Source organism: Pelmatolapia mariae, linkage group LG10_11 (assembly GCF_036321145.2).
Source record: "Pelmatolapia mariae isolate MD_Pm_ZW linkage group LG10_11, Pm_UMD_F_2, whole genome shotgun sequence".
In the NCBI taxonomy this organism is placed as follows: Eukaryota; Metazoa; Chordata; class Actinopteri; order Cichliformes; family Cichlidae; genus Pelmatolapia; species Pelmatolapia mariae.
Genome location: NC_086236.1, coordinates 29,575,136 through 29,600,187, shown reverse-complemented (window position 1 = coordinate 29,600,187; position 25,052 = coordinate 29,575,136). Strand labels below are relative to the sequence as shown.

The following is a 25,052-nucleotide window of genomic DNA, read 5'->3' as shown; positions in this document are numbered from 1 at the left end:
CTGACCTTTCGATCATGGGGCGAACACTCTACCTACTGAGCTACCTCCTCCCTCCTCTCATTTTAATCAGTTGAGAGACAAGACTGTATTGTTTGACTGGAACTTTTAAGCAAGCATCTAGCCTCAAATACGTTGCTACTATAAAGGCCTACAGCACCAGACAAAACTCAGCTGTATTGAAAAATATGTCAAGTACCTTTTCCCCCAATTTCCACCAAAAGTGTACTGCCAGTGCTTACGTAGTGCCAGTTTTACTGTGATGCTTTTTGAGCCTGCATAGCAACAAGTGCAACAAATAGGTTGCACTTTGTAGTTTTGCATTATATCCTATTATGCCTCTCCAGATGACCAAAGTCACGTCAAAGTCTGCTTTATTGTCAAAAACCATACAGATCATAAACAGGAATTTGAAATTCCATTGCTCACACTGCCCTCAATTTTACATTCAAACAACAAAAACATAAAATATTAAAAAAAAAAAAAATGTCCAACACAATCCAAGTGTTTGAGTAACTGTCTCTCAGTCTGCTGGTTCTAACCTGTAGGCTCTTCAGTCTCTTTCCTGATGGCAGCAAACTGAAAAAGCTGTTGGACAGATGAGTGGAGTCACCTATAATGCAGAGGGCTTTTCGGATGAGGCGGGTGTAATAGATGTTCTGGAGGAAGGGAAAAGAAGTGCCTCTGTAGAAGTTGCTCATAAGGCTTTTGCTCTCCTCAGTTTGCAGAGGAAGTCACTGTTGGGCTTTACTGGCCAGAGATGCTGTTTTTTGACCAGGAGAGATCTTCTGAGATGTGCACACTCAGGAACTTAGTGCTGCTTACCCTCGCCACAGCAGCACCGTTGATGGTTAGTGGGGTGTGCAGGGTGTGAGTTCTCCTGAAGTCTATGATGATCTCCTTAGTCTTCTCAAAATTCAGGGACAGTTCTGTGCCTCAAAGCAAGCGAAGAATTTGTTTAGCTCATCTGGTAGAGAGGTGGAACTGACAGCAGTCTGCAATGTGGGCTTGTAGTCTGTGGTCTGCTGTCGCTGAAGCTCTATGAAATCCTCCTGGAGTACTGCCTTTTTTCCTCTCTGATGCCAAGGGACAGGTTTGCCTTTGCTGTTCTTAGGCTCATCTAAAGCTGGGGATGAGCTGTCTCACCCTCAGGAGGCTGTAGACCTCAAATGTGAGCCATGGTTTCTGGTTGGCCCAGACAGTAATAGTCTTGGTCTCTGTGACATCATCGATGCACTCTGAGATGTAGCCAATGACAGTTTCTGTATATTCCTGCAGGTCTGTGGTGTTGTAATGTGTGGCAGCCACTTTAAAGATCTCCCAGTCTGTGGTGGAAAAACCGTCTTGCAGTGCCTCTGAGGACCTCACACACATACCTGTTTACAAACTGGTTTGGTGACTTTGACCAGGGGCCTGTATACTTCCATTAGCATAACAGTGATGTGATCAGATTCACCAAGGCGGGGGAGGGAGAGGGCTTTGTAATCTCCTCTCTGGGTGGTGAAAACAGTGCCCAGAATGTTGTTTCCCTGTGTAGGAAATTTAATGTGTTTGTGCAGTTTGGGAAGCACAGTCTTTGGGTCTGCATGATCGAAATCACGCGCTAGGATGAGAAAAGCATCTAAGTGGGCCGTCTGCTGCTCACTGACATGCTGATACAGTTCATTCAGTGCCTCACTCCTGTTGTTGTTATTGGAGCAGGGAGGGATGTAGACAGCAACAAACAGTAGGGCTGAAAATTCCCTCGGTAAGTAAAACGGTCTGCACTCGATGATCATAAGCTCCAGCAGAGGTGAACGGTGTTTGCAAGCCACAACAGCGTCACGACACCAGGCATCATTGATGTAAACACAGAGTCCCCCTCCACAAGTCTTAGCCCCTTCAGCGAAAAAGATCAAATCATTTGTTCAATGGTTTTATTATTTGTGCATCTTCTGCCACAGTTCCTCCCATATGACTTGTTCTAACTCACACAGTATGCTGACCTGGGGGAGGGTAAAACTCATTCTGACCAGGTAGAGAGCAGCACGTGTGGCCAGCAAAAGAAAATTAATTATATTAATTAAAATTAGCTTATTTACAATAAAAATATTTTTTTAAAAAAGGAATTGAAAATAAAAGAAAAATGAGTATATAGTATAATAAAGGTATAAAATTATTTGTGAAAACTCCACAGCCATCAGTTGACAAAGTAGGCAAAATCTTAAGCAAGCAAAAAAGTGAGGAACCTTCAAAATAAAAGCACACAAATAAAAAGATGCATTATACAAAAACAAACGAATAAAACCAAAGCATAAAATACACAGAAAAAAACATTACAATGTTACAAAGTTCAGGATTTGTGTTACAGATTTATTTTCCCCTTTTTTCAGTAGAAAAGGTGAAAAACAGGAATGGAGCAACATAAGTATAACAAATAATAACATTTTTGTTGTATTTCTTTCTCTTTTTCTAACATACGAGCCACCAGGAGTTGCTGTATAGTTAAAACTGCCAGGGCCAAATTTTACCAGCAGTTAAAATACATTTCATGATTTTAAGATACAAAGTTTTTTAGTTTTTCATCCTACAACAGAAAAGACTAATACTACTACTCACAACATGAACTCTTAACACATTTTCAAATGTTATAAATTACTTTTAATGCTCATTGCTGAAAAATCTCCCCTTTTCAAGCAATACGTTGCACAAAAATGCTGGTTTTAACAAACCTTAGCAAAACTCAAGAAAATTGAAATCCCGAAATGATATATTATTTTTAATTTTTGTTTGTTATTTAAAATGATCAGAATATTGGAATTTTCTGGCAAATATTGCATAGTTCAGGCTTTACAGCCTTTAATAGGCACAATTACATCCACGTATCCATACAAGATATTCCTAATTATTGCGCACATAAAATTGACAGTTTACGTGGCGGTACATGTAGAGCATGTTAGTGAGACTCACAAATACTCTGACAAAATTTGTCTCTGAATGTATGAAAATTGTTTGCTTCATAGGGTTTCATATACCAAACCATCTTAATCTATATCTCACATTCCACAGATCTCAGCATTTTTAGTGCTAAGTGAAAGTAGAAAAGCAACAAAGAAGAGACTGCCCCAGGAGACCCTAATGACCGCAGATACCCTGGGAGATGGCAAGGGGATCTCCCAGGGTATCCACTTTCTGACAGTTGTCAGAAACGGGGAGTGGGTTTCTGGGCCTTCTAGGGCCTTTGAGATTTACCTCACCAGGTGGGCTTCAAATTGACCCTGAAGTCACCTTGAGTCAACACTGCCCAACCTTGATTATGAGCCTGTCTCGGCATTGATCTTGACCCCAAGTTGTCCTGGGATCCCAAAACAGTTGAGTTTCTGGCAGTAACAATATTTATTCTCATGGTAAAGAAGGCCATCAGGTCCTCAGCAAGCTGGCTCAGAATGCACGGGAGTGGATGTACCTACAGTTCTGGTCCCCGAAGGCAATGCACTGTGCAACGCCTGGCCAACCTCACAGCAGATCAGCTCTCCAGAGGGGGTCCTCTTCCAGGACCAGACAGAGGTGGTGGATAAGTTCAAGGGATATTTTGGCATGGCTGTGGCAGATCTTTTTGCGTCTAGGGAGATAACTCAGCGTCCCATCTTTCTCTCCATATGGAGAAATAATCAATCGATCAGGCATGGATGCGATGGCCTCCCTTTATGCCTTTCCCTCCGTTACTCTCCTTCACCCCCTCCTGCAGAGGTTCCAAGTGGAAGAGGTGAACATTATCTTAGTGGCTCCCAACTAGCAGAACACCATTTAATCGTTTCTTCAAGGTCACCCTTGGGAGCCCATTGGATGCCTCTCCATCTCTTCCAGCTGTGGGCCTGGCTCCTGAGACAGCGTATCTACTAGTCATGATCTTGCTTCAGTTATTGGTTAGTACTCTGCAGAGAGCTACCAAAGCAACATATTCATTTATAAACATATTCATGTTGCAATGGGAAACAAGTGGATTCCCTCACCTTCACAGCCCATCCCATTTTCCAATTTTAGCATGAACTGTTGGAGGAGGGCAGGTCCACCTCAGCTCTAAAATAATGGTAGCAGCCAAAAAAGACAGCCTGTGTCAGTCCCCAGAAACTACTAGATTCACTTGTTGTCCCCTCATTGCTCAGTTCTTCATGGAGGTAGTAGGGTGCCTCCCTATCAAAAGCAACTGGCTCTCCCTCCATGAGATGTAAAAATGATGCTGATGGCCTTCCAGCATGAGCCATTCAAACTCCTTGAAACAGTGGAACTAAAATGGCCTACAGCATTCTTGTTCACTATAGTGTCAGCTAAATGAGCTGGGGAGCTGTATGCTCTATCACTGCACAAAGAGTGCTGCCACAGGCTGCCCTGACATGCAGGTGTGATGCTTCACTCAAATCCTGCCTGAGACTGTGTCAGACTTTGTTCTTGGTGATGGGCATATAGGTGAGGACATAGGAGAGTACTCTGCTGCCGGTGATGGCTCATTTAAACTCAACTGCTATCCTTTGCTCTCATGTGGACAGTTGTGACTGCTTACTTTCTTTCTTGTGTGTCTTTCAGAGTCACATTTAAACAGAGCATGTAAGATGAAGAGATAGTCTTGACAAGATAGAGAATTGTTGGTTACATTGTGACACAGGTTCTCTGAGTGGACAGACCATCGCTCCATCTCTTGGCAGCTCCAAAAGACATTCCAATCAAGGTTAACCAAAGAAGCACAGTGCTGATGTAGACACGATAGCAATATGTGTGTGGCCACCACAGGGTATTGTGTCTTAAGTAGTATCCGTGTCAGCTGCTCTGTGGCAATCAGTCCCGTACATATGGAACATGTAGTGTGGAGAGATAATCCCTCCATTCAGGGAAACCTGATTTAAATGTAACCATCCAATCTCTTTGGACCTTATACTGTGAGTTTCAGATACCAAGTTCAAGTTGACGGTTAAACTCCAAGTCTGTTTGTTGTGGAATAGTAAGAAAATATCGGTCACTATGGAACTGTCAGTCAATTGTTCAGTTACTTTTGAGAATCTGAAAATTGTGAGAAAATGGTGGTAATCACTAAACAGTTAACTCAGTCCGATTGTTAAACCCCTTGGATTAAAGAAGCACGTTTGTATTTCAATCAATTGTTGATGGTTTGATTCACTCGTCGACCAGGGCAGAATAACAAGTATTGTGTCATTTTCCAAAAAACATATGGAATTAATAAGAAAATTTGTATTATTATTTACTAAATTTTGAATGTTGTCAATGTAGCAAAAATTTAAATATATATTTATATATTTATTTGGGTAATTGGAGCACATACATTAAGATATAAACATTGTTATTAGTGTTACTCAGGAAAAAAATGTATTACACATTACTATTATATTCCTTAAAAGTAATACAGTACATTATTTAATTATTCCAAGTAGTGTAACAAGTAGTTTGTTACACTACTTGGTACATTACTTTTGCATTACTCCACTTGCATGGCCTGAAATGCATTGCCACATAACGGTTAACAATACAACTCCTAGGATACAGTCCAACATACCAACACAAAACCCTATCCAATGAGGGGCGTACATAAGATCTTAATGTAGTGGTTGAACAGTAAGTATGAACACTAATCAGCAACACAAAGGAAAAGTTGAAACCAAGTCAAAAGATTCAAAGAGATCACCACAATAATTCTAATGTAGAAACATGTAAAAGTAGAAATGGAGCCTACAGCGTCACAAGCCTGAAAGCTCATCACTGTTTGGCTGGGATTAGCACACTCAGCTTCAACATCACCCTGGGTTTTTAGCAAGCTTTGTGTTAGCATGCTGTTTGTGCACATGCTTGCAAATGGCCAATGTTGTGTTAGAAGTGTAGTGTAGTTCTTTCTGTCCCTGATGAGTTTTCACTTTACTTTTCACGGTCTTGTACTTCAAGGCAATAAAAACAAAAGTATGGTCCATATCTCTCCTTTCCTAAAAGATGTAGACCTCTCCACACTCTCCTCTTTGCAAATGAAACAAAATCATCTGCAATGTGATTGTAGTGCAGGTGTTTCAGAAAGAACAAGACACATTCGATGTTCATGTTTTTGCTTTTTGCCCGGGGGACAGATAACTGAAGAACTTTAGTAAAGTGAATAATTTTATAATTGTACCTTTAACACAGTAACTAGTTACATTACTGCATTACAGAAAATGTCTTAACTTTGGAAAACAAAACACCTAATACTTTTTCCCCAAACAAGACTATTTATGCACCTAGAACAAGGTAAAAATAGAAAAAAGAAAGAAACCTACAAGGCTCGACTTTTTACATTAAAGTTTTATATTCAAATTGCAATATGCTAACCTACTTTAAACTGTATTGACAATGAATTGGGGGGGGGGGAGATAGAAATGTCACTGCTATGTGTGATGTGTTCTGGCTTGTAAATATGCAATGGATTAAATTACATTAAAGTATACAACAATGAAGACGCTGTTGCTTAGGTTTGCTGGACTGTTTTTAAATCAGGGGTGTCAAACTTACGGTCCATGGCCCACATCCTGCCTGCGATACAATTATATCTGGCCTGTGAACTAATTTCACATTTCAAGTATTAAGGGCCCATCTGTATGTGGGAGCCAAATCTTTAGCCCTGCTGAGAATCCATGCAAGCAGGGTGAACATTATTTTGATGGGCACACCGACCGACTGGGATCATATCATTATGTGAAAGAAGGAAGAGGGGCAGACGTTCCAAAGACAGCAAGTGCAGTGGTACAGGCCGGCTACACAGAGAGACAGGGGAGCCGGAGAGAGACAAGCAAAAATGTTCTTGGTGATACTGGATACTGCAAAGCTGAAGACAGAATTCATCAAATCAGGAGCTGACTGAAGTGATACTCGTTTTTATTTTCAGCCATTTTCCATTGTGGAGGACAAAAGGTTTCAAACTTGTCCAGACCTCAAATCTCATGTGTGCTCCCCTTAGTATTAGTAAATGCTTAAAAATAAGGCTTTTATGAAAACACAGAATAAAAAATAGCTTCCTGGAAAAATATAAATTTACAGTTGAGTGTTGAATATTCCATAAAATATAGAAAATGTCTTTGAATGGCAGAGATGCAGAAATGTCTGCATGTAACACAGAGCCAAGGCCACTGTCTAAATGAGTCTCACAGGCCTGAAAGTGCGCTTGAAGCCATTTATCATTCTTAACGTGTTTGATCTGCTGCTCACCACAAACAAGTACAAGCTGAAATTTTGGACTTATCCTACTGAGAACAGTCTCCCTAATGGCCATTTACACTACACACAGTAATTAAGCAATAAACAATTAAATGACAGAAAAGTTTCTGTTGTTTTACTTTCTACTTTAGAAATTTCCTTTTTTTTAAAGACCACAGTACAAAAAACATCTAGACAGTCTGGGCAATGACCTACCAGAACTTTGCTGAAATCTTACACATTTTTTTCTTAAAATTTAAGTCTAAAGAGTCAGATTTCTTTGTCACATCAGTTTTGTTTTTTTTTGTTTTTTTATCATGCAGAAAAACAGTTAAATATGTAATTTCTTTACACTGACAGAAAGGGGACTTTACTGGTCAAGCCCACTTAAGGTCATGCATACATATGATTTTTCCGGGCGAATCACGAATTTCAGTGCCCCTCTCGAAAATCTCCCAGAGCCACCATTCTCCCAAATTTTGCCCAATTTTCCACCAGTACAACAAAATTTAAAAACCATATCCCAGAATTCATAGCACGGCCCAGCCAGTTCCAGTTTCCAACAATGGTGGCAGCTACCTAGTTTTAATATTACTCTTATGGGTCGCAAAATAAACTTTTAACATATTCTCGGGCGACAATGTAGCTGTGTAAACTTCAAATATCTGAGGCGGCGAGAACACCGAAATCCCAGCACATCGTTTTCAACCTCAGCAGTCTTTGGCTACTCAGGTTAAATGTGATATATAAGTCACTTAGATAACTTAAAAATGTTATTGTTGGGCTTTTTTCAGTGTTTTATTTGTTTGTGAGTAAATCGGTTTGGCTGAGATTAACGTTATTAGATTAGATTAGATTAAATAAAACTTTATTAATCCCTCGGGAGGGTTCTTCCTTGGTTTTCACACAGCTGAAGAAATGTCAAACAGAAAACTGATTAAACAGAAGTGTGAGATGGTCGAGAATTTACGCCAGCGTCCTGTTATATTTTAGATAGCAAGGAGCAGACGGCCGAGTTTTTCACTCCACTGAGAGAGCTCGTGACGTAATTCTGAAGGCTAGACTGTCACAGTCGCTCACTTCCGGCCTACCTGGCTTTCGGAGGACCCGGCCTTCGCAGTCTAAGTGGGCCGGGTCCTCCAAAAGCCAGGTGGACGCAGCCTCTGAATTTGGACACCCCCGCTGTTTCCAGCCGGACAATAATAACAGTGACATTCAACTAATTTTATCTGATAAATAAAGACTGTAAAATTCAAGTTTTTTGTATATATATGTATATGTATAACCTCCCCCTTTTGAATGTCCCCCTAATTCTGAGCTCTGTGGGTTGGCAAGTGTGGCTGTATGTGGATATAAAATGAGTCTGACACACCGATTTAGACGAAACAGTCACACTTGCTTAAAATAAAATAGTTTAACTAACATTGTTAGGTCAAGAGCTATCCAGTGAAACCTAAATGCATACAATTATTTTTAATGGAATATAACATGATATTAAACAAACTATATAAAATTGTGTTTTTATTGTAACTGACCTACAATGCTTGTGTGTGTGTGTGTGCGTTATGGCTGGTAACCAAGTTCTGTTTTCTTTTAGAGAACATCACTGGCAACTTATGTTTCAGTTTAGATGTACAGGTTTGGTTTGTTTACCATCCATCCCTTACAGAATTGTAACATGTTTGGGAAACGTAACAGAAAAATTGTAATTTCAGAATATTTAGATTGTGTCTCTTACTTTCTGAAAATGTGCCTATTTAGAATGGGTTGAAATTACAACTAACCTGATCTCAAATGAAAGCGTGTGGCTCCACAGTCCAGTGCTAATTAGTATCAGGCTAATCTGTGAAAACGAGCCACCTTGTTTCATTATGAAAAACAACCATATATTTTGTTACGTTGCTCCTCATATAAATAAATACCATCTACTTTTACAATATGGGAACTGTTTTCTTGCCACGTTGCTGAAAGTGTCAAGTTGAAAAATGTGGTGCGAAGCATCTCTTTGTTGTGTTTCACATGCTTGACAGTGCACACCCTGCAATTTGCATTTTATAATTGCTTTTGTTCTATAACATAGAAAGGAGAAAAAAATAACAGCTAGTCATTTAAATAATGAGATAAGCCACACACCCGCTTAACAGTGTCTGTAGATATTAAATAGGCATGTTACTTCCCTATATATGTATTTGTGAGATTACCACAAAAAATAATAATCTGATTTTAATAATATAAGAGTGCTTTTAGAATAAAAATGTGTTAAACTTTGCAGGTGTATCAAATGTTTGTTATTTTTAATACTTTTATTACAAACTACAGACATGTGTAGGTTTTATTTCAGTTCATCTATCAAATAAATGAGATTTCTTTAGTATGTCTGTCAGCTCTCAACATTATTTAAGTACATTCTAGCCTCGCAGCTATGTGGCGACTTGTGACAAGGCTAAATAGTGAAAAAGAAGGTCTCCAAACATTTGGGAAATATGCTTCTGACCGTCTCATTTGATTATTTTAAATGTACAGCACTTTGGTCAACAGTTGTTGTTTTAAATGTGCTATATAAATAAATGTGACATCAAATCAACAGGGAGATAGCATGGTAGCTCAGGCTACTTACTGTGGTTCTAGGAAATACAATAAAATACAAAGACTCCAAACAGCATTAAAAGCTCAGCCCTCATTAAAAGTGGAGTCTCACTTTTAATGGTTGTCTTAACAAGTATTGGTTGTAGATAAGTAATATAATATATTTTCCTGGCTCCTTATTTTAAAATTACATCAATGTGGTTGAGCATGTGTATGCGGCATGGCCAGCTCAGGTTGGAGTCTGACTCCCCCATCTCCCAAACAAAATAAACCATAAAGGCTCTCAACAAAAGGAAGACATTGATACCAGGGGTCTGCTGGTCCAGAGCTACTTCTGGTAGCATAATATGTATTTTTATTTTTCAAAGACTTGAAGACTTGAAGCAAATAGCTGAAACAACTTTGGATCTGCTGCAGTTTGTTCCTTTTTGAAGAAGCTAACCAGCAGTATTTCTGCTAGAGCATATGTTAACAAGACTTTTCCAGTGTCTCCCTGCATCTCTGTATCAGTCTGCCAGTCTTTTTTGGGTTGGCTGTGTACTACATGGCATGTATAACCTCCTGTAAAGTAAATGTCTCGTATTATTTTTATGTTTTTTCTAAGAGTTATTAAGAGATGGAAATATTGACATCTTGAAAAGCCTACTTTAATAGAAGAGTGTAACAACCACAAAAGATGTGATGCGTTTAATGGCAGTTGTGTGAGTTAAAAACAGTTTTCAAAAAATTATATTTTTGGTGATTCAACCCAAGTTAACTTTGTCAAAAAGGGAAAAGATTTTGGTCACATAATTTTGCACTAAATCATACGCCTCACAGGTGCTCAATGGAGTATTTCTTTGTCATCTTCATGCTAATCTGTCAAATTTCCATGATTACCATAGCTGTCCCCTTCTTCCCTCTCCTCCTCCTCCTGCATCTTTATTTTCTGTCCCGTCCCTCCTTCAGCTTATCACCTGCTTCCCCCTCCCCCTCTTTTTCCTCTCTTCTCGCCTGCTGCTGTGGCTGCCGCAGACTAACCTGAGGTGCAGGGACCACCAGCTGTGTGTGAGGAGGCCATGTTATAAACCAGGCACGCACACACACACACACTCATGATTATAGATCTACACATGCATACTTGTATACATGTGTTACATTACAAAGGTTGCTTTTTAGGAAGGTCTGATTCACAACAAATATAGTCTTAGCATTGTAGAAATCAAAAGTACAAATCATAGAAATAAGGCTGAAAACTGTCTTCAGTATAACCAAAACTCTCGGATATGAGAAACGCAAACATTAATCGAAAAATTGTATCTGAAAATTAAAAAAATATTTTGCATATTAATCAACTTTGGGAAAAGAGCTACTTTAGTGCTGCCTAATGTGTGGTATATATAAATGACGATGACTCCATTGATCTGTGGAACAAAGTACACAAAAAGTCTGGATCGGCTCTGTGTTTAAAAAAATCCAGTCTCTGATCCCAGGAATTGCAGTAGGCATTGCAGAGTCATGGAGCCGGTGGGTGAGGGGACTCGCACAGTTTGCCCATTCTGGATGTTTACTCTGCCTACGCTGATTTTTTAAAAATGGGAGCTCTGCATAGCCTTGCAGGCCCCACCTCTTCTGGAATATGACTGGGTTTAGTTTAGCAGCCTGGACAGTGGACCCAGGGGTCTGTTTGGTATCTAACTAGGTAGTAAATATGGTATCTAACCAGATGCACGATGGCATTACCTTGGCCTCTAGTAGCACTTTGCAGAATCTTGGAGTTGTTTTTTGACCAGGACATGTCCTTCAATGTGTACGATAAACACATATGTAGGGCTGCTTTCCTCCATCTGCACAGTATCAATAACATTAGAAACATCCTGTGTCAGAGTGACGCCGAAAAACTAGTTCATGGATTAGTTGCACATCAAATGCATTAGTTCATAGTTTTAGGCTGGACTACTGTTCATTATCAGGAAGTCCTAAAAACTCCCTGAAAAGCCTTCAGTTAATCCAAAATGCTGCAGCAAGAGTCCTGACAGGGACTAGAAAGAGAGAGCAGATTTCTCCTGTATTGGCTTCCCTTCATTGGCTCCCTGTTAAATCCAGAATTTAAAATCCTGCTCCTCACATACAAGGTCTTAAATAATCAGGCCCCATCTTATCTTAATGACCTTGTAGTACCATATCACCCTATTAGAGCACTTCGCTCTCGCTCTGCAGGCTTACTTGTTGTTCCTAGAGTATTTAAAAGTCGCCCTTTTCACTCACTTTGTGTTTTTACACTTCTCTGCATCTAATTATGAGTTATTATTCATCTCTGTCTCTCTTTCCCAGCATGTCTTTGTCCAGTCTTCCTCCCCTCACCCCAACCGGTCACGGCCGATGGCGTGCCCTCCCAGAGCCTGGTTCTGCTGGAAGTTTCTTCCTGTTAAAATTGAGTTTTTCCTTCCTACTGTCACCAAAGCTCTTGCTCATAGGGGGTCATATGATTGTTTTTCTGTTTTCTTTGTATTATTGTAGGGTCTTTACCTTACAATATAAAGAGCCTTGAGGCGCCTGCTGTAGTGACTTGGCACTATTTAAATGAAATTGAAATAAATAAAACAAGGGAACATATAAACTTTCCCAGTTGATCAGCAGGTTGGTTCAAAACCAGAGGCAAGAGTGAGAGATAAAAACAATAATATCCATCAGAAAATGCCTTCATGATTTACAGTTTTATTAACCATTATTTACTTACTCAGGTCTAAATAAACCACACAGACCAAATATTCCTGTTTGTTTTCAATGTCTGCTCTGAACGTTGGATTAATGACCTTTCCATTCCTTTAATGTGGAGAGGCACTTCATCTGAGATAGCAAGTGCTATGCAGCATTTCAGCTATAGTGGTTTGGCAAGCGTAATAACATTTCTGTAATTTAATGAACCTTCAAGCTTGGGTCTGGATAGAGATCTTGCATGTTGTTCCTGGGATCTGCTGGAACCACTCCCCCCAGTTTGGAGGTTACTGCCCTGAGTGCTTTGATTACCACAGGGACCACTGTTACCTTCATCCTCCACGTCTTCCCGAGTTCCTCTCTTGGCCATTATTGGTGCTTCTAGAGTACTTCTCGAGTTCCTTCTTACTGATGTTGCTGTCATTTATTATAGCTACGTGTGTCACGAAGGCCATGTTTCTCTGCTGGTCTGTCTCACCCACTCTAGGGGGCATATCTCATTTTGACCTTGGGTCAAAAGGCCATACTCAGAAAAGATGTTCCTGCATACTATGCCAGCTATGTGGTTATGGCGTTCCATGTATGCCCTGCCTGCTGGCATCTTGCACCCTGCTGTTATGTGCTGGACTGTCTCAGAGGCATCTTTGCACAGCCTCCACATGAGGCCTTGCCTGGTGTGATAGACCCCAGAGTCTATCAATCTTGTGCTAAGAGCTTGTTCCTGTGCTGCCATTAGTAGTCTCTCTGTGCTGTCTTTCAGTTCAGCTTTTGGTAGGATTTCTCCGTATAAGCCGCTTTTCTATCTGCTGGTGATATATGCTGCGCAGGGCCCTGTCCTGCTATCATGGTTTCTCTTCTTACTCCTCTTCCTTCTTGGGTTGGCTTTGCCTGAGGTATTCACTAAGCACATGGTCAGCTGTGGCCATCTTCCTGATGTACTCATGGATTTTTGCCGTTCCTTCTTGGATAGTGGTTTTGATACTCATGGGTCCTCAACCTCCTTCCTTCCTCTTTGCGTACAGCCTCAGGGTGCAGGATTTCAGGTGAAACCCTCCATGCTGGTAAAGACCTTCCTTGTTTACCTATCCTCGCAGGATATCTAATGACCACTAAGAGTAGTGCTGATTGCCTTGATCTTGTTCTTCAGATTCAACTGAGTTCTCAGGACTTGGCTTACTCTCTGCAGGTAATTGATGGTTGCAGTTTTCCCCAAAGCCTCTTCATGGTTCCCATTTGCCTTTGGGATTATAAGGTACTTATAGCTAACCTCAATGTTTGCTTTAAATTATGAACTGTAAGTATCTTATGTGCCTCTCATTCACAGCCAGTTTAGAATCACCAGTTAACATAACCTGCATGTCTTCAGCTTACTCCCACAGTCCAGAGTTTCTAGAGGAAACCCACACAGGCAGAAGGAGAACATGAAAATTCCACACATGGAAGGCCACAAACAGGATTAAAAGCAGGGACCCTCATGCTGTGATGTGACGTGCAAACCACTGCACCACAGTGCCTCATTTAATTATTTAGGAAAATAGGAAACCATTATAGGAAATGCAAAGATTACATGCTTTTCACAGTATGTCAAAGAATATATATATATATATGTATGTATATATATATATATATATATATATTACCAGAGGTTAGAGGCAAGGCCGGAGGTTAAAAGATAAAAAGGAGATAATATTGTGAAATCTGAAATTTGACAACTACATTTCATACTTGATACAATTCCAGTTGTTTCAAGCCCATTTTCATCTAAACTATTTTTGGGAGATAGCTCTAATGCACTAAGCAGGAGTGGCACTCCTAAACCTGTAAGAATGTCTTGTAAGAATAAAGGCTTTCTATTTTATTCTAATCTAAAGATTAGCAGCTACTCCAATTTGGGCCATTTTACCAGCATCTGGGGGATAAAATAGATTTTATGAAATTATGGTTAATTTTCACTTACAATAACTAATTATTAATAAAGCTTGACTACATATATCTACATTTAGCTAGGGAAATCATTGTGTCAATTAGATTGCCTCACTAATATATGAAAATGAATGTGTGTGTGTGTGTGTGTGTGTGTGTGTGTGTGTGTGTGTGTGTGTGTGTGTGTGTGTGTGTAAGATAAAGTGCTAAGCTTCTTGAGCGGCATTGGGTCTCAAGAGGTATGCAACCCTCCATGACTTCAAGTTTTTCATGCAAATATCGACATGTGTGGTATCCACAGAAACCTTAGTATCTCAGCTAAATGCTCAGATAAACAATTTCTACAACCAACAAACACAGCGAAAACAAGCAATGATTAAAAGAGCAGTTACGTAAATGTGCAAAAGTCCGCTAAACACATACAACCAACCCACAATCTCTCCTGACTTCATGTAACAACAAAAGGTATACCTGGTTAGTTGGCAGAGCTTACACAGATTCGAAAAACTCCAAGTTTCACCGCGCTCTACAATTCACTGAACCAGCCGCAAAAGAAGACCACAAAACGCAAGCTTTGTGTATCCGCTAAGACAGAAATTCACTTAGCGGACTGGTTTCCTCCGTTGTTTTTCATTGTTAGCCGTTGGCTGCTGTAGCTCCTGATAATGGCGGCACTAGCACGAAGCATCAGAGCCAGTTCCGTCAACAATTGTAATTTTCAGCCCAGTTAGAAACGTGTGACTGGATTACGCCACGTGTCATAAATTTAGGGCCACATGAGGTTTTTCGCCTTGCAACTTCTGATTGGTGGAACTGACGTGAACATGGCATCGTTACCGTGATTCTATGGGCTCAAACTATTAAAAAGAGGTGTCATGCAAATTTATGCACCTGCCTAATTTAGTTTAAGTAACTATTGCACACTTTCTGTAAATCCTATAACATTATTTCACTTCTCAAATATAATTGTGTTCATCTGCTATATGATAAATTTAAATGAAATTGCTGATCCAAACAAAAAAATGATTTATGAAGAAAAATCACGAAAATTATCAGGGGTACCCAAACTTTTGCATACCACTGTAAAATAGGGATAAGTAAATACTGGGCAGCTCTGGGTTGTCTGCCAATCAGAAGATTGGTGGATCCATCACCGACTCCTGTGTGTGAGTGTTAGATATAAATGTATGTATTGTATGAATGTAAATATGTCTTGTAGTTGAAAGTGCTCTGAATGGTCAGCAAGACTAGAAAAGCAATATAAATAGCAGTCTATTAATCTGCTGTATCTGTTACTTAACCAACATGAATGAATGGTTTTATTTATGGTTGCACGTCGTATTTCAGTTCCTTATTCAACAGAATAAAAAATGTTTTTGGACTTAGAAACTAAGGTGAGAATTGATCCCCATTTGCAGTCAGTACCTCATCTGAGTTAATAAATTATGAACATCCCATTATTATGCCCACATAACCTGTTCAATGGTACGACTGTACCAGATGTTTTCTGTTGGTGTCTCAATTGGGACAGGATCATAAATGTGATGACCAAGAATTGAAAAGAAGATTGTTGAGGGTGGGAGTTTGCCCTTCAACATGTGGTTTAAGTACCAGATAGGTGTATTTTTACCCAAAATGTCTACAAGATAAACATTTTGGGGAGATTTCATGTAAACTCTTTTTTTTCTTTTATAGGTTCACCTAACCAATAGCAACTGAAGATTATAGTTTTGATATAATACTAATACTAATAATTATAATAATTATTAATAATAATAATTACTAATAACAACAAATTAACTTGCACCCAAAATTCTTACAGTGATGTTGGCCACCATGCATAACATGGTGCCATAAAGCGGTTTTGATCATGTTGGTTTCTTTTTTATGTATTTTTTAAATACTTTATTTACAAACAAACAGCACAACAACTTAGAAGAGTCATATCCAGGACAAGGACACAGACGACTCAAGAACACAGATGATACAAACACGGGGGATATAGGAGTGAGTGTAGTCCAAATAATGTACAAGGAACCTCGGTGTAAGAGCAACAACAGTTATATCCACACACTTACATACATACAAACATATACAGTAATACAATAACGCTATAGCAAATATAATAATATCTATACAAACACACACACACACACACACACATATATATGAAGAGTTAAACAGCACCAAACTGACTGCACTCCATGAGCATCTGGAAGCACAGCTGCTAGTCAATGAGAGACACCCAGAATGGCTAACTGAAGACTGGACAGTCCTGATCCCCAAGGATCCCCAGAAGGAACCGGTCCCATCCAACTACTGGCCAATAACCTGCCTCAGTACCACATGGAAGATATTGTCAGGCATCATAGCGGCTAAGATGAACAGGCACATGGTTCTCAATACATGAGCGGGGCACAGAAAAGAATTGGCAAACACCAGCTACTGGTGGACAGAACAGTTGCCCGAGACTGTAAGACTAGGCTGACCAACCTGTGCACTGCCTGGATCGATTACAAGAAGGCCTATGACTCAATGCCCCACACCTGGATCCTGGAATGCCTAGAACTGTACAAGACCAACAGGACCCCAAGAGCCTTCATCAGGAATCCTTCATCGGGATAAAGTCAGTCTGAAAAACTGCTAAAACTTTGAATATGTCCCCAAGTGCAGTTGCAAAAACTATAAAGCTATCAACGACGAAACTGGCTCACATGAGGACCACCCCAGGAAAGGAAGACCAAGAGTCCCCTCTGCTGCTGAGGATAAATTCATCCGAGTCAATGTCAATTCTAGTAGCAGTAATCACAATATGTGGACATGATGTTCATGAATAATGTGCAGATAATGTTCAATACATTATCTGCACAAAGAATCGTTTCATGTTCTGTAGTATTTGTCCGATTGCCTCTGATCTTTTCATTCATTCATTCTGTCTTAGTGCAGCTGCTAGTGGTTCAACGAACAATGCAGAGATATGGATAAAGAGGATAAGAAGCTTGATGAAATCAGCCCATTGGTGGTGACTGTGGCTGTTGGTGTAGAATAGAGTCCCTCAATACAGTAAATAAAGGAGTTTCAATTCAATTCAATTCAATTCAATTCAATTTTATTTATATAGCGCCAAATCACAACAACAGTCGCCTCAAGGCGCTTTATTTTGTACAGTAGATAGCACAATAATAAATACAGAGAAAAAGAGAAAAACCCAACAATCATATGACCCCCTATGAGCAAGCACTTTGGCGACAGTGGGAAGGAAAAACTCCCTTTTAACAGGAAGAAACCTCCGGCAGAACCAGGCTCAGGGAGGGGCGGCCATCTGCTGCGACCGGTTGGGGTGAAAGAAGGAAAACAGGATGAAAGACATGCTGTGGAAGAGAGACAGAGATTAATAACAGATATGATTCGATGCAGAGAGGTCTATTAACACATAGTGAGTGAGAAGGTGACTGGAAAGGAAAAACTCAATGCATCATGGGAATCCCCGGCAGCCTACGTCTATTGCAGCATAACTAAGGGAGGATTCAGGGTCACCTGGTCCAGCCCTAACTATATGCTTTAGCAAAAAGGAAAGTTTTAAGCCTAACCTTGAAAGTAGAGATAGTGTCTGTCTCCTGAATCCAAACTGGAAGCTGGTTCCACAGAAGAGGGGCCTGAAAACTGAAGGCTCTGCCTCCCATTCTACTTTTAAATACTCTAGGAACAACAAGTAAGCATGCAGTGTGAGAGCGAAGTGCTCTAATAGGGTGATATGGTACTACAAGGTCATTAAGATAAGATGGGGCCTGATTATTTAAGACCTTGTATGTGAGGAGCAGGATTTTGAATTCTGGATTTAACAGGGAGCCAATGAAGGGAAGCCAATACAGGAGAAATCTGTTCTCTCTTTCTAGTCCCTGTCAGGACTCTTGCTGCAGCATTTTGGATTAACTGAAGGCTTTTCAGGGAGTTTTTAGGACTTCCTGATAATAATGAATTACAGTCGTCCAGCCTGGAAGTAATAAATGCATGAACTAGTTTTTCAGCGTCACTCTGAGACAGGATATTTCTAACTTGTTGTTGCGCAAATGGAAGAAAGCAGTCTTACATATTTGTTTAATATGTGCCTTGAAGGACATGTCCTGGTCAAAAATGACTCCAAGGTTCCTCACAGTGTTACTGGAGGCCAAGGTAATGCCATCCAGAGTAAGAATCTGGTTAGATACCATATTTCTAAGATTTTCAGGGCCGAGTACAATAACCTCAGTTTGATCTGAATTAAGAAGCAGAAAGTTAGCGGCCATCCAGGTCTTTATGTCTTTAAGACATTCCTGCAGTTTAACTAATTGGTGTGTGTTATCTGGCTTCATGGACAGATAGAGCTGCGTGTCATCAGCATAGCAGTGTAAATGTATGCTATGTCTTCTAATGATGCTGCCTAAGGGAAGCATGTATAATGTAAACAGAATTGGTCCTAGCACTGAACCCTGTGGAACTCCATAATTAACCTCAGTGTGTGAAGAGGACTCTCCATTTACAAGCAGAAATTGGAGTCTATTAGATAGATATGATACAAACCACTGCAGTGCAGTACCTGTAATACCTACAGCATGTTCCAATCGCTCTAATAGGATATTATGGTCGACAGTATCAAACGCTGCACTGAGGTCTAGCAGGACAAGCACAGAGATGAGTCCACTGTCAGAGGCCATAAGAAGATCATTTGTAACCTTCACTAAAGCTGTTTCTGTGCTGTGATGAGCTCTGAAACCTGACTGAAACCTGAGGAAGTAATTATTGAAGTTAACTCAGAAAGATCAATTGGAGAAAAAGAAACTTTATCTAGTCTAGATGCCAGACTTTGCTTATTATTGCTTATTATTCCTGTTTCATATGTTAGGCTATGTCCTCTCTATTTTTGGTAATTCCAGTCTGGTGGAAACCCAAACAAAACACGCATTAAGGCGCTCTAATGCCTGGGTCTCAATGTCCTGGCCCATGTCACCTCTACTTGCGGCTGTGAAGAAATATTTTTTAAAATTACTCATCATGAAGGCAACAGGCAGAGTGTTACAGGCATCGCCCTAAAGCATGTAGCCTGATGGGCAGTGTAGTCCGTGCTGCAGGGAGAATGGACTGCCATACCCGTTATGTGTCTGTGAGCGAGGGAGGGAGAAAAAGGAAAAGTACGAGCTGTCACCGAGCAGAAACGGGAGCTGGAAGCATGTAAATATAATAATAACCACTGCAGCCAAGAAGAGTGCCTGACGAGTCCAGTTGTAAGTAAGCTATTAAGACTCAACTGTACACAGTGTTCGTGTTTTCCTCCGAAACAATAAGTTCAGTTGGAGCAGCCTTTCAACGCCTCTCTCTGTCTCTCGCTAGCAAACTTGACCCAGACAACAAAGTAAAGCTAGTTTTCGGCTACGAGCCTGACACGAACCCAACGTATTAGCCAGAGGTCCCTTTACTACGGTTCGGAGCCGCGAACCTGTTTTATATACGCGCGGAATAGTTTTCTATACGAGATCGCTGCAAAAAGTGCAGCCTTACCTAATGTCCACCTACTGTTACTCATTTATATTAAGATTTAAACATCTAGTTGGTATTGGTATGGAGAGTAACCTTCAGTAATAGTAATAAATCACACCGCAATAGTACATTCATGTAGTTGTAAAAGGCATGATAATATATTAAGTAATCCAAAGTATTCAGAATACGATACTCTCATTGAGTAACTTCACTGAATACGTTACAAAATACATTTTAGGGCATGTAATCTGTAATCTGTAGTGGAGTACATTTTAAAGTAACCTTCCCAACACTGCATATAATTCACAGCTATCATATAATACTACTACTACTAATATTCTATTATATATACTATATAACACACACCCCACACACAGACACACACACGTGTGTGTATTTACACACTCCACACTCGCCCTGCAGGCAGTCTTTATTCTTCAAGCTTGGGTCCTCTACCAGAGGCCTGATAGTTTGAGGGTCCTGCACATATCTTTGCTGTTCTTAGAACTGCGATCTTCTGGACAGAGATCTCAGATGTCATTCCTGGGATCTGCTGGAGCCAGTCCCCTAGTTTGGGGATCACTGCCCCTAGTGCTTCCGATTACCACTGGGACCACTGTTACCTTCACCCTCCACCTTTTTTTTTTATGTCCTCTCTCAGCCTTTGGTATTTCTCCAACTGACCCTTCCTCCTGATGTTGCAATAACTTTTTATGGCTACCTCTATCTCTACGGCTGTCTTCCTCTGCTTTACCACTACTGTCTGGTTGGTTAGCCATCACCTGTTTGTCTGTCTGTATCTGGAAGTCCCACAGGATCTTAGTTTGGTCATTCTCGACCACCCTAGGGGGGTGTCTCCCATTTTGACCTCTGGCAGGAGCATTTTAGCAAAGCCTGCACCTCGGGTATTCTGTGGTGTGGTAGACCCCAGGCTCTATGGATCTTGTGCTTAGGGGTTGCTCCTGTGCTGCCATCATTAGCGCTTCTGTGCTGTCTTTCAGTCCAGCTCTTTGTCCAGCCACTGGTAGGATTTGTCTATGTCAGCCAGTTCTTTTATCTGTCGGTGGTACTTACCTGGCGGGGGTCTGTCCTTCTGTGATGGTTCCTCTTCTTGCTCCTCTTGCTTCTTTGGTTTATGCTTCCTGAGATATTCACTAAGCATGTGATCATTTGCGGCCATTCCAATTCTCTGTCCAGAACACAGTTCCAAGTACTGTGGTAGAGGACCTAAACTTGAAGAACAGAGACCAACCATAGGGCGAGTGGGAAATATAAAGATTAAAGAAAAATATAATCAACATAAAAAATCACAGACCTTAAATCATACATGCAACCTATGACTGAAGCTGCTTTTTCAGTGATGTATTTGGTTTATTTTTAGATGAGAAGCTGAATTTTTTTCGGCATCTATCACCATGCATAAAAAGTCTTGGATATGGTGTAACAGCTTCAAATCTTTAAACAAATGTACTCTGACAGAGTATTGAGTAATTCCATTACCTAAAATGCCATTGTACCTGCACCTCTTTCCATTCCAATTTTCTCCTTGGTCCCATCATGCATACCCTATGTTGTAGGCCTTCTGCACTATATATTTTACCGTCTTGATGCATTCTCAATCATCCAGGAAAGTAAATCTCCAAAAGTTGATTCTGTTCATCTGGACGTAACGTTTTGTGGGATAAACGTTTTGTCACTCATCTAAGTGACTTCTTCAGTCTCAGCTGACTGACTATATATTTTACCATTGGGTATTATTTTGGGCGAGTCTGGTGATTGGAGGAGGCTACAAAGGAGGATGCCCACAGGGAAAACAGCCTTGTTCTTTTAACCATTACATTTGGATAAGGCAAGTGCTCTAAAACCCATTTTGCTTTCTTTTTTCTCTTTCCTTCTTTTGCAGAGGTCTTTCTGCAGTGCCATGGTGGAAGAACTGCGAGTCTCCCTCAAGTGCCAGCGCCGACTCAAACACAAGCCCCAGCGACCCATAATGGTGAAAACAGAAGAGGTTATCAACATGCACACCTTCAACGACCGAAGACTGCCAGGCAAAGAGACCATGGCCTAAAATGGGAATCTCAGTCCCTCTCTTACCGTTTTTCTGGTAGTGAGACGGAGTGCAGAGACATTGGGAAAAAGGTTGCGGGTAAATGGTAGGGGTGTTGCTGGGGGGGGGCAAATTTGGCAGTTGTATTACTCTGAAGATAGAGCGGAAGTGCTTTGCAATATATTGACGACATATTGTTCTTGTTTCTTTATAATTAGCTAGGGATAAGAGATTCTACAATATTTCCTGTGGAAATAACTTGATTCTGGGTGAAATTTCAGCGCGTTACCTCATTACACTTACCAACTTGGCAAGGCAGAAAGATGGAAAACTATCAGCTTGTCCAGACTTCCAAAACCCAGATGTTGAGAAGAGTCTGGAAATTAACCTGAAGGGGGACAGAAGAATCCTTTAAAAAACTGGTCCTATCATCTTTAGCTGCTACTTATTTAGTCTTTCACCACAGAGCTCAAAATGGGCTGGTTAAACAACACCAGTAACAGATTGTGAGCCAGTATAGAGATGTTAACTAGGTGAACAAGGAACTAAGTTTGTAGAATAAGATTTGACAGGCTAAATTAAAACGAGATTACAATGTACACAGAGGCATTCCTTAGTCACGATACTGATTGACACAAAAAATGGTTTTATTGTATATCATCTATCAGGCAATAAGCGATATCATGTATTTATTTTTCAGAGTACTAGCACTTTTGTTTTCTAATCTGCTGGTGGAGGTGACTTTTAGAAACTATATGGAGAAATTGCAGAAGTAGAGGTTATACAGTATAGTGAGCTTTCTATGTCCCTTTCCAGAAACTACTCTATGAAGGTGGAGTAACTTGTTTTCCAACATCCCATGCTCCCTTTGATTCGACCAGCCTTTAAACCATAGGCTGCTGTTCTAAACAAGTGTAGTTTTTTTCTTGAATTGTGGCTAAAGATGATTAGCCGTATAACATAATAATAATAATAATAATATTCTAGTAAGTTTGGCTAGTAAGAATGACAAACCATGTACTTTCAGTTTGATGTCTATTCTCTACTGGCGTAGAGGTGTTTCATTTAGATGACCCAGTATCTGTAAAATATTGTCTTGTATTTTTTTTTTTTTTTTTTGCTTGGTTGTAATTTCCATGGTCACACAGCACACACAGTGGTGTACACCCACTAGAGTGGAACCTGCGGTGTTTTCATTGGAGGCATCCACTCACTGTCTGAAAACACCTCTAACATCAATAAAAAGAAACCCTGGAAAGGTGTAGGCATGGCTCATCAAGTCTAAATCCACAGCAGTCACACCACACATAAATTCTATTTATTCAAGATATTTATTGTTTTTATTTATTAATTATTATTTTATAAAGATCTTTATTTATATCTCTTTGGACTGGTTTTTCATTGCTGCAGTGAACACACTTCATTTCATGTATGGGGACACACACTTTTTGCATTTTTGTTTGTTTGTTTTTTGTGTTATTTACTTTATTCTTATTTTATTTTACTGGTCAGTGGCATGGCCTCCATTTTAACTTTGTACCTTTGTGGCTTTCTTCCTTTCACAGCAAATCTCCACAGTTACTTGTGCAAATGCAATTTCTATGAAAAAAGTGTTTTTGTATGACAAGAATCAAAATTTTGTAATGATTTTTACCAACACAAACCACACTAAGAGGAGTGTCATCCACGGCCAAGGGGTGGAGCTCCAGGCTGGTAGTTCAGGAGGCTTTGTACACTAGAAAAGAACCAACACAAAAACACACACACATCTAGACCCCTAAGAGCCCATCACGCACCCATCCTCAACGGAACAGATTCGCACTAATTATTATTATGCTCTCCAACAGAGACACAGAGCATTATGGTAAAGCTTCAGTGACACTGTATTATTTTGGAGAAGCAGAAAAAAAGAAACTATTTTTATCATGTAAAGGAATCATATTTAAAGAAAGATATTTTTACTTCACACAGAAGAAGAATGGTAGTTGGTAAGAGCAAATTAAAATGTACACACATGGCTAAAAAGGAAGATTATTGATGATTCTTTCATTCTACACCCCTGATTAATTATAGATTGCTAGAATCCAGTGCTGAGCAATTGTGTGTAAATGGTTTTAAAAAGGAAAAGATGTATTTAGAAGAATTATAAAGACAACTAAATAATTTTGAACCTGTTATAAAAACAAGATGCAGTGCACACAGTTTACCCTTTGAAGTTGATGCACAAGTTTAAAGAAAATAAAACAAAATGTGTTCATAACTTTTACCTTGTCTGTGAGATTATTGAATGTTAATTGATGAATAAAACAGGGCAGGAGCTCGACAAAAATGCCACTGCACAGTATGAATTCAATGTAAAAAAAATGATTATGTGGTATTGAAGCTGGGTCTTATTTTGAATTACCCCATTTGGCAGACTTGTTAAAGATGCAGAGGAACACCTGTACAATATTCAACAACCATACTTTGTCATAAAAGGAAGTACCACTTTGTGAAGTAACGGCTCGTCAATGGAGCAGTATCCTCTGAGATACTGTTGTCACTGGTTATACCAGAGGTTCCCAAAGTGTGGGGCCCAGCCATTGCAGGGTGGGGGGGGGGGGGGGGTGGTATGAAAAGAAGAAAAAAGAATGCTTGGACACTGCTAGCATAATGGACAGGTTTTTGACGGGCCTCCCACACAAACGCAAAGTAGGAGATGAAGCATCGCCAAATATGTTTCCAAACCAACTTCATTCTAAGCCAAAGACTAGAAAATATGGTGAAGCATATCTTCCCTTTGGCTTCACCTGCACAAGTGCGGAGGTAGGTCTCCCCTGCAGAATTAGTTTCTCCTGCGTCGGGAGCAGCGCTGGGCTCTTCAAATCACGGACAAACAGTATCCCACATTCTTGATTTTTAGTTCACAAACACTTCTTGTAATGACTAGCTGCTCCTGACATGTTGGAGATGTTAGCTCTTTATACAGTAAAGTTACAGTGAGATACAAATAATATCAGGCTGATCCTGCCACGATTTGTTCCCCGGTTCAAACCACGGACTAACAGGATCCCACAGCTGTTTATGTTTTTGAACTCATTTTGCA

At 40.1% G+C, this 25,052-nt stretch overlaps 1 protein-coding gene across 3 annotated transcripts in view; it reads left to right on the top strand.

Annotated features, from left to right (window-relative positions):
- The window catches only part of grik2 (glutamate receptor, ionotropic, kainate 2), a 348,416-nt gene extending 324,234 nt beyond the window's left edge, over positions 1 to 24,182 (top strand). For all 3 annotated transcript variants that reach the window (XM_063485023.1, XM_063485024.1, XM_063485022.1), the window contains one exon: positions 21,824 to 24,182. In XM_063485023.1, the coding sequence (XP_063341093.1) occupies positions 21,824 to 22,077 (254 nt within the window). In that variant the 3' untranslated portion in view covers positions 22,078 to 24,182. The remainder of the gene's footprint in view (positions 1 to 21,823) is intronic.
- Positions 24,183 to 25,052: the final 870 nt, after the last annotated feature.